Raw genomic sequence first — 9683 nt, forward strand, 5'->3', positions numbered from 1 at the left:
TCAGACGGCCTCAGGTGAAGGCGGTGTGGGGTTCGGGGCAGAATCCCAGAATTCAGAGAACTTGCCCTTGAACGTGCTCCAGTAATCTTTGAGGGAGCTGAAGCTGTCGGTCACCCAGCCTCTGAGGGTCAAATCAGCGAAGGGAACAAACAGGGTAGGGATGAGAGCCGGTCTCTAGGCAGTGGCAACCATGGGGCTCCCACCATATCCCCACTGCCCCTCCCAGCACCTTCTCAACTCCACCCAGCAATGCTCCAAGACCTCAGGCAGGGACCCCCTACAGCTGCCACCCCAGGAAAAGATGCCGAAGGTGATGATGGGATCCCCAGCACAAGCCAAATCCAAGTTTCTCCAGGTGGGGGCAGACCTTTGTGCTCATGGGTCTGAAGCAAGCTGGAGAGGAGTGATTGAGTGGGGAGATGTGTAAGGGCAGGACTGCCGTTCTAGTCTAGGCAAATGAGGCGCCCTAGAATTGTACATCCCCGTGGCTCTGAGTGGGGTGGGGCCGAGGGAAGCCGTCAGAGGGTTGATTAGCTGCATGAAATGGGGCAGGTCACTTGGTAAAGTGAGCCTTGGTTTTCTCATCTGCAGAATGGGGGAAATAATACCCACTCCACAGCGGGTTCTGAGGACTAAAAATGTTTGTGAACGCCTCTGCTATGGAAACGCCGGCCAATGCGGGTGAAGTGGAGGCGGGGAAGGGGGCTGGGGAGAGCTGAGGACTAGTGGGCAGGGGCAGGGTGGGAGACGAAGGACCGACTTCTGCTCACACGGCCCCAGGGCTTGGAACAAAGCAGAAACACACACACGCACGCACGCACACGCACCCCGGGCTGAAATTGGGTCGGGTGGAGCCACACCTAGAACCAGACTATCAGAAAAGGAAAATGGAAGTGAAGGCTGAACGGCCTTCCTCAGAGCCACGCGGGGCGCACGGAGGGAGAACCGAGGGATGACAAAGGGATAAGAGGCGGGATTTGGTGCCCTCTCCCTGCGAGGGAGCCTGTTTTACAGACAGAAAGGCTCAGAGAAGCGCAGGTCCTTGGTGGCCATGGGAAAGCCACAGCCCTCCTCTTGGGTTCTCACCAAGTCAGGGGCAGGTGGGGGGCCAGGGGCAGGGAAGGGAGGGCGTACCTGGCCTGCTGGGCCACCTGGGACTCCTGCACGCTGGTCAGTGCGTCCTTGGCAGTCCTGGTGGCCTGCTTCATGTAGTCCTGCATTTTGCCCAGAAGGGAGGCATCCTCTGCCTCGGAAGCTTCTGTGAGGAGAGTGGGGCTGAGTGGGGTCGATCAGCCTCTGGGGGACCGTGGCTCCTGCCCAGCCACTCATCGGGGCCCGGCATCCCCAAGCCACCTGCCAAGGGTCCTTCAGGCAGATAGCGGCCCATTCCCCGCCCCCAGCCCAGTCCCACCAGCTGCTTACGGGCAGAGGCCAGGAGCGCCAGGAGGGCAGCAACGAGGAGGACCCGGGGCTGCATGGCACCTTTGTTCCTGCAGGGAAGTGTCCTGTGAGGGGTGCCCCACGTCCCCCCACTGCCGCTGGGCCCTCCCTGGGGAGACACAGTGGCCCCTAAAGTAGAACCTGAGCTGGGTCAGGCCAGGAGGAGGAAGGGCCTGTTCCCGTCCTAGTATGGGGGAGGCTAAGGGCTTTCAGATAGGGTACTTGGGGGACCCAGGCCAGAGAGAGGGAGGAGTGGCATGGAGCAGAAACCCCACCAGACCGGGAATCAAGACACCTGGGTCCTGGCCAGGTTTCCGCCACTAAAATGCTGTGTGACTCTGGGTGGCTTTCTGTACCCTCCAGACCTCAGCTTTTCTGCCTGGGGTAGGACTGGGGTGTCTAAGGCTTCTTCCAGTCCTAAGCATGCAGAATGCGTGGAAAATGGAGCCAGTGCCAGCCCCAGCTCTGCCACTACGCTCTACGTAGCTTTGGGCCGGTGGCCTTCCCCCACGGACCTCGGTTTCCCCAGAATGCCTTGGGGAGGGGACGCTCATTGAGCCCTAAGGCTTCCTTGGTTCTAGCAGGCTCTTCTCCTGGCTTTGCTGGCTGCGCTGGGCAGGGACCCCCGCCTGGCCCTCTCCATCCTGCTCTCCTTTTCCTCCTCCTCCTCCCCGCAGGGGGCATTACCTGGAGCAGCTGCTTCTTGGGATGAACTGAGTAAGCAGGCAAGAGGGTTCTGACCTGTTTTATATTGTCCCCAGGGCAGCGGGCACTGAGGGCCCAGGGAGCTGGGCAAAGGTCACCTGCTGATCAATCTAGACCAGGGCCTGAGAGAGGGTAGCCAGAGGCAGTCAGACCTGCTGGGAGGTGGGAAATCTCTAGAAAGCTACAGGTGCCCATGCTGCTCTCTGCTACCCCTGTAGCCCACATGGGCTCAGGACCCGGGGGTGGCTTGGGCCTGGGGAGACCCCATTCCTCCTGAGCAGCCTGGCTCCCCAGGGAGAGGCTGGCGGAATGGGAGAAGGGATTAGAGGACAAACCTCAGCCCTTCACACTTGGGTTCCAGGTCCTTCCCACCCCTCCCCCTCCCAGCCCCAAGCCCTGACAACAGCCTGCAAGGGGGGTGGGTGATGGGAGAGGGGGATGGGCTGTTTCAGACTTGGGAACAACTCAGCGGGTCGGGATGGGGTGCCTAGAGTGAAGTCACAGAAGACCTATGGGCAGAGGCTTGTGCGGGGAGCGGGGACACAGTTGAGGGCACACAGCCACCTCCCCAGCATCTCCACCTCTGGGCTTCAGTCCCTGTGCTGCTTACCCAGAAGCCTCCTTGAGCTGATCCCAGAGCAGGGGGTGGTGGGAGAAGGTCAAAGGCCACTCTGAGTCCCAGGCCTTTATCCTACCATCCCCTCCTCCTCACCTTGCTCTCTGGACCCACTGATAACATTCCCCGGGACAGGATCCAGGCTCATGGCTGGGGCCCTCCCCAAACGGCGGCAGCTGGGATTGAGTCCCAGCGCTGAGTACTCTCACCTCAGGTTTCAGCTTCCTCAGCTCCCCTGGCTGGCTAGGCAACTGAAGGGAACCAAGGTTGTGGTGAGGCTGGTCTGGTGGCGAGAGGGGCCAGACGAGCTCTACAGGGGCAGTCAGCTGTCCAGGAGAGGCCTGGGCCCTTCTCGGGGTGAGGTGTCCCTTGGGCCCACACTGGGAGCTGTGGCCTGGATGGCAGGATCAGGGACCTTTGTCTTCTGGATGTGAAGACGTCAGAGCCAAGACATTCTAGGTTTAAATGATGACTTTGGCACTTACTCATATGACCCAGGGCCAGAGATCTAACACCTCAGTGCCTCGATGTTCTCCTCTGTAAAATGGGGCTAGAATACCGATATGCCAGAATCGCGTTGAAATGTAAATGAGGTATGTACAAAGCAGCTGGTTCACGGAGGGGGCTTCATAAATCTCTCTCCCTTTCTCCCAAACACCTTGTCCTTCCCTAGAGAGCATAGTCTGAAGGTGGGAGGAGCCTCCAGTGTAGAAGCAGAGCTTTTGACAGGCGGCCCTCTTCTCAGGAGGAAGAAACTAAACCCACAGTGTGAAATCGCAGGCCTGAGAAAGTGCCCTGGCCCTACCCTCAGAATTCTTTACCTGTGCCTGAGACTTGGAGTTTCTCCATACAGATTCATTCCTTTGACTTAGACCTTGTTATCTGCTAAAATACAAATAGATTCCTGTGAAGTAGACATTATTACCCCCATTTTACAGGTAAGAAAACTAAGGCAGGGCCAGAGGCCTACCCAAGTACCCATAGCCCATCAGTGGCAGAGCTGGGAACCAGAATCCAGGTCTTCAAATAGCCACGCTGGTACCAAACCGCTTGGAGAGATGAGACCCTTGGAGATTTTTGTCACTCACTCATCAGAGTCAATCCGTTTCAGATCCTGAGTACAGATTTTGGTGATGGGGTGGGGAGGAAAGGAAGGTGATTAGGAGGTCACGGAAGGATTTGGACATTGGGGAAGGTAGAGGGCAACTGTGTCCACTTCCCTCTTCTGTTCTGGCCTGTTCCTCGGCCCCGGGGGTGAGGGCCACAGTGGGAGTCCAGGTTCCAGGCTGGGCTGGGGCAGGCTAGAATGGGCTGGCTGGAGCCCTTGGCCTTGTTTCCTCCAGCTCTCTTTCCATGCGTGTGGAGGGTCTGGAGGAGGCTGTGCTCTCTGCTGCTCGGCAATGGGCCACTCATCCCAGGGAGGTCAGAAGACGCTGGCAGAGACACCCAGCGGTGAGGTGCCGAGCTGGGCAGAGAATCTGGGCGTGCGGGCCCATGCGGCTGGGTTGCGACATGCCATGGGGCCTGGGACCTTCACTCTTTCAAAGGACTTGGCGCCTTTTTTTGTGCCTGTGTCCCTCCCAGCAGCTCCAGCTGGGTCTCCGTAGGGCTATCTCAGTAAGGGTCTTATCGGTGGCCCAGACTAAGCCACCTCTCCTCACCTTCGTCTCTCCCTGCCCCCGACCATGGCTGCCCTGGAATGAGGAGACTTCCAGGTGTGGCCCCCAGACCATAACTGGCTGTGTGAGGAGAGGAGGGGGCTGGGCGGGAGAAGGCCGGACCAGCTGAGGCCAAAAATGGTCCTCTGGGGTTGGATTGACTCTGCTTCCACTTGTGTCCGAGTGAGGCCTAGCACATGAGCCTCTGTGACCCACGCCCCTGCCACAAGGCTGGACTGGGCAGTGCTGATTCAGCCCTGCCAGCCAGAAGCCCACTGCTCAGACTGTCAGTCCAGGAGGCCAAACTCAACTGGGTGTCCTTGGTGACTCATTGCCCTCCTCACCTCTGGCCTGGAGGGGGGAAGGGATGGGGCACTGACCTTTGCACCCAGCCCAGGCTGGACTGTGCCTGATTCGGGAGTGTTGCAGGGAGGTAAAGCGTTCAGGGGTAAAACATGGCTCGTGCTTGATGAGCACTCACTCTGCTCCAGGCACCATTCCCAGCATTACTCAGGTTATCTCCCTGACTCCCCAGGAGGCAGGTACTATTCTACGCCCTGCTGAGGCAGACGGGGCTCAGAGAGGTTAAGAGACTCACCCAAGATCACACAGTCCGTACGTGGGGAGCCCACACGCAAACCCAGGGCGTCCGACTCCAGCACCGGAACCCTTAATAACTACTGCGAGACGGCACGGGCTGCTCCGGAAAGGAGGAGCTCCCTGACGCTGGAAGTGACCACGGGTGGTGTGGGACACTGCTGGGTAGTGGGGACTCTGCAGAAGGGGTGCAAGCATCAGAAAGCCTTCTAGCTGTCTTCCATCCCACGATACATCAAGCCACTTCTGGTATATGAAAAAACGGAGACATGGAAGTCAGGGTTACCACAACTGTTGTCTATTCCAATGGCAGACTACTGGAAGCCCATCTACGTGCCAGGCACTGCACTCACAGAGGACAGGCAACAGTGCGATACGGTGGATCTCATCTCATAGTCTCTCTCGGTGATGTGTGTGGTCCAGTAGAGGGGCCCAAGCTGACCAGGCTGTGTCGCCTTCTTGGTGGATATCTTCCTGTGCGTGATCTCATTTGGAGAGAACGTTGGAAGCCCAGTCAGAAGATCTCCTGGACACCACCACCATCCCCATCATCCCCTGGTGAGAGGCCCCCTGAGAGCCTCAGGTCCTGTGATTCATCACAAGCTGACCGCTCCCACCCAGAGAGTGTGGCTGGACAGGTGGGCAGAAATCAGGCCTCGGGCCAGCCTGCCCCTCACCCTGCATCATGCCTGCCTGATGACCCCCGGAGGGTTGGGTCTAACTCTGCCACTCTCAGTGGAGCAGTAAGCACTCTACTGTATTCCCTGCTTTGATCCAAATTAGGAAAATAGTAATATTATTATTAACAACAATAACAACTAATTTTTAGTGCTTACTCTGTCAGGCACTATACTACTCACTTCACCAGCGATATCTCATTTAATATACCCAACCACCCCATTTTTCAAAGGAGAAACTGAGGCTCAGAGCTAGGCCAAGTTGAATCACTAGACCAAGGTGACACACTTGGCAGTGATGGGACATGAAGCACACTTACAGTTAACACCTTCAACAAGGGACACCCCCCAACTCCACCCACCTTCCCAAAGGCTTGCAGGGGTCCCCTGCTCCTGGGTGCACCTTGACCAGAGCCCTGGATCTCAGCTCGCTGTCCGCACCTGTGGCCCTGGATGTCCCAGCCCAGAGTCTGGTGCTCTGAGATGGAGTCCGGGTCCGGGGATGTAGGAGTGGGGGGCCACTCCTCACTGGAGCAGACAGAGGAGCTGTGAACTTTGCCTCCCCATCACCCCCACCAAGCCTGGCACAGACTCAGAGCTGCCACAGGGCCTCTGGGGCATCAGTCCCAGGCTCAGGTGTTCCCTAGACTTCGTTTCTTCCCCAGCTCATGGCCCCCCACCCATCCTCCCTTCAATGCTGGGTGGGGCACGTGCACAGAGCAGCTGCTTCTGACTGCTGCCCGGGCTCCAGTCTGCCGTCAGCTTCCACGTTGCCTTAGGGTCACAAAAGTCCAAGAGGCCTCCTGGGAATGTGTCACCTTCCAGCGTGGAGTCACAATGGGGAGGAAGGCGGGGAGTGCAGCCCGGTGGGGATTTAAATGTCTGGCTGGCTCTGAGCTTCAATCAGTTCGAACAGCAGCATAGGTGAGCTGCCTGAGAACCTCTCCATTGGCCCCCTCTGAACCCAGGAAGGATCCAGTGCAGTAAGAGACTTCTCCAGCCCAGCGAGGAGCCCAGGATGTTCCTGAAGGCTGTGGTCCTGAGCCTGGCCCTGGTGGCTGTCACCGGTGAGTAGGAGCTGCCTTTGGATGGGACTTTCAGGCAGGACCCATCTGTTGCATCAGGCAGGGAAGGGTGGAGAGTCTGGGGCCAAGGTAAGAGGACAGTTCCGAGTGCCTGTCAGCCCACAGCTGGATGCAGGCGGCTGCCCAGTTGCCACCCGGCTCACAGGAGCTAGTCCATTCACAGCGGTGGGCCCCCTGGCATTGGTGCTATACCCGTTTTACATACCCCCGTGGCTTCCAACTAGCCAAGCGTAGAGAAGGAAATCAGTGGCTGGGCTCCCCCCATCATCTGGTCTGCTGCTCAAGGCTGGTGCAGAGGGGCAGGGAAGGAGACAGGTCCTCGTGAATTGCTCTTTTTTCCACCCAGGTGCCCAGGCGGAGGTCAGTGCTGACCAGGTGGCCACTGTGATTTGGGACTACTTTAGCCAGCTGAGCAACAATGCCAAGAAGGCCGTGGAACATCTGCAGAAGTCTGAGCTCACCCAGCAGCTCAAGTAAGAGGGGCAGAGCTTGTAAGGTGGAGCTTCTTAAAGGCCATGCAACGAGTGGGCAAGGGCTGAAATCGGAGGCAGGAGACCTGAGCTTAGGATAGCCACTGTCCTGCCACCAACTCACTGGTGACCCAAGGTCTCCAGACCTGGGATCCACATATACAAACAGAAAAGTTGGGCTGAATAATCCCTGCTTTAACTTTCTAGAGCATGACGAATGGCCACACCTTAGTACTGCGGCTCGCAGAAGAAAGGAAGGGAAAGAAATGTCGTGTGGGCTGGCTTCTAATACATTCCAGAAGGACAAGCCTCAGTGAACTCACGGGAAGGGAGGTGGGGATATTTGGCAAGCTTCTGAGGGTGGGCACATGGCAGGGAAGCCAGCACCTGGTGCAGCTAGAAGATGCTGGAAGAGGTCCAGAACATAACATTCTACTAGGGAATGTGATCTCTGTCACAGCACACCTGGGCTGGACTCAGAGTCCGCACTTTTTACTTTACAGGTAAGCAGAGGAAAGCAAACTGCTCCAGGTCACGTGATAGGTAGATACTGTGACTCAAGCTCAGGGGGAGATTCAGAGATACAAGTTCAATGTTAATATCTTCGTCTATTACATCCATTTGCTCAAATCATGACCCACCACAGGGAAGGCCACAGGGAGAGGATGGGTGAACTCAGCACCCTGCACACTCACCTGTCCTAGGCAGGTGTGTGTAAGGTGAGTGCTATGTAAGGAGTCAAGGTCCTGGCATGGAGTGCCAAGCGTAACGGTGGCCCCCTTGTGTCCTTCCGCCCCAGCACCCTCTTGGAAGACAAACTTGGGCAAGTGAACACCTACACGGATGACCTGCAGAAGCAGCTGGTGCCCTTTGCCACGGAGCTGCACGAACGTCTGACCGAGGACTCAGAGAAGCTGAAGGAGGAGATCCGGAAAGAGCTGGAGGAGCTGCGGGCCCGGCTGCTGCCCCACGCCAGCGAGGTGAGCCGGCAGATCGGGGCCAACGCGCGCCAGCTGCAACAGCGCCTGGAGCCCTACGCGGAGGAGCTGCGCGCGCAGGTCAACGCCCAGACCCAGCAGCTGCAGCGCCAGCTGACGCCCTACGCCCAGCGCATGGAGGCGGTGCTGAGGCAGAACATGGACAACCTGCAGGCCTCGCTGGCGCCCTACGCCGACGAGCTCAAGGCCAAGATCGACCAGAACGTGGAGGAGCTCAAGGCGCGCCTCACGCCCTACGCCGACGAGCTCAAGGCCAAGATCGACCAGAACGTGGAGGAGCTGCGCCGCAGCCTGGCCCCCTACGCGCAGGACGTCCAGGGGAAGCTCAGCCACCAGCTCGAGGGCCTGGCCTTCCAGATGAAGAAGCAGGCCGAGCAGCTGAGGGCCAAGATCTCGGCCCGCGCGGAGGAGCTGCGGGAGAAGCTGGCGCCCGTGGCCGAGAGCGTGAGCGGCAATCTGAAGGGCAACGCCCAGGAGCTGCAGACGTCGCTGGCCGAGCTGAGCAGCCGCCTGGACCAGCAGGTGGAGAAATTCCGCCACACCGTGGGGCCCTACGGCGAGACCTTCAACAAAGCTGTGGTGCAGCAGGTGGAGGCGCTCAGGCAGACGCTGGGCCCCCTGGCGGGGGACGTGGATCACCACCTGAGCTTCCTGGAGAGGGACCTGCGGGACAAAGTCAACGCCTTCTTCAGCACTCTCAAGGAGGAAGAGATCCAGGCCCTCGGCCGCACCGCCCAGCAGCAGACGCCCGCCCCTTTGGAGGGCTGAGCAGCCCCTGCTGCTCCTGCCCCGCCACTGACACCTGCCCTGCTCTGCCCCCTGTCTGCCTGTCTGTCCCAAAGCAGTCCTGGTACCAACCCGTGGATACCTGTCCAGTGGAAAGTGACACTACCTCTCGCTACTCAATAAAGCTGCTTAGAAGCTAGCCCAGTCTGGTTACCATGGGAATCCTTGGTGTTGCAGGGCCTGAGGTGAGAGCTTGGCAAAGCTTAGCAGGGGCTGCCAGGGGATGCTTAGAGGGACACGGAGGGCTGGGAGGTGCGACGGGGGGAGAGGGGAGGGCAGGGTGTGCTGAGAGAGGTGTGGGGGTAGCTCGAAGGGGGAGGTGGATAAAGACGTCACGTGTTATCCAAAGATGAAATATGCAGCCCGTTTCTCTTCACTTAGCCAACAAATGTCTTCAATTACGTACATTCACCTCGTTGTGCAACCATCACTACCATCCAGCTCCAGAACTTTTTCATCTTCCCAACTGAAACTCCATACCCATTAAACAGTAACTTTTCCCCGGTCCTCGGCAACCACTATTTTCCGTCTCAGTGAGTTTGCCTACTCTAGATATTTCTTGTATGTGGAATCGTAGGCACCAGGCAATGAGCAAAATAGCTTTTGTGGAGCATCGGTCTGACAATGTGCTTCACTCTGAGAGGGCCACCG

At 58.2% G+C, this 9683-nt stretch overlaps 2 protein-coding genes across 2 annotated transcripts; one reads left to right on the forward strand and one right to left on the reverse strand.

Annotated features, from left to right (window-relative positions):
- On the reverse strand, nt 1–1477 carry APOC3 (apolipoprotein C3). The gene is made up of 3 exons (XM_007461865.1): nt 1423–1477; nt 1135–1258; nt 1–121 (listed from the first exon to the last, which is right to left on the reverse strand). Exons 1-3 carry the CDS (start codon nt 1475–1477, stop codon nt 1–3), a joined length of 300 nt encoding a protein of 99 aa, XP_007461927.1.
- A 5121-nt stretch (nt 1478–6598) lies between these two features.
- APOA4 (apolipoprotein A4) lies at nt 6599–9171 on the forward strand. The gene is made up of 3 exons (XM_007461852.1): nt 6599–6760; nt 7125–7251; nt 8048–9171. Exons 1-3 carry the CDS (start codon nt 6712–6714, stop codon nt 9012–9014), a joined length of 1143 nt encoding a protein of 380 aa, XP_007461914.1. The 5' UTR covers nt 6599–6711; the 3' UTR covers nt 9015–9171.
- Nucleotides 9172–9683: the final 512 nt, after the last annotated feature.

The sequence above is a fragment of the Lipotes vexillifer genome, unplaced genomic scaffold (genome assembly GCF_000442215.2).
Source record: "Lipotes vexillifer unplaced genomic scaffold, Lipotes_vexillifer_v1.1 scaffold931, whole genome shotgun sequence".
NCBI lineage: Eukaryota > Metazoa > Chordata > Mammalia > Artiodactyla > Lipotidae > Lipotes > Lipotes vexillifer.

Excerpts from the sequence above, each read along its gene's own strand:
- APOC3 (XM_007461865.1), bottom strand. The coding sequence starts at position 1,477 with ATGCAGCCCCGGGTCCTCCTCGTTGCTGCCCTCCTGGCGCTCCTGGCC. Across the intron at positions 1,259-1,422 it reads GGCGCTCCTGGCCTCTGCCC|AAGCTTCCGAGGCAGAGGAT; the intron begins GTAAGCAGCTGG and ends CTCTCCTCACAG. Across the intron at positions 122-1,134 it reads CAGGTGGCCCAGCAGGCCAG|AGGCTGGGTGACCGACAGCT; the intron begins GTACGCCCTCCC and ends TTTGACCCTCAG.
- APOA4 (XM_007461852.1), top strand. The coding sequence starts at position 6,712 with ATGTTCCTGAAGGCTGTGGTCCTGAGCCTGGCCCTGGTGGCTGTCACC. Across the intron at positions 6,761-7,124 it reads GGCCCTGGTGGCTGTCACCG|GTGCCCAGGCGGAGGTCAGT; the intron begins GTGAGTAGGAGC and ends TTTTCCACCCAG. Across the intron at positions 7,252-8,047 it reads GAGCTCACCCAGCAGCTCAA|CACCCTCTTGGAAGACAAAC; the intron begins GTAAGAGGGGCA and ends CTTCCGCCCCAG.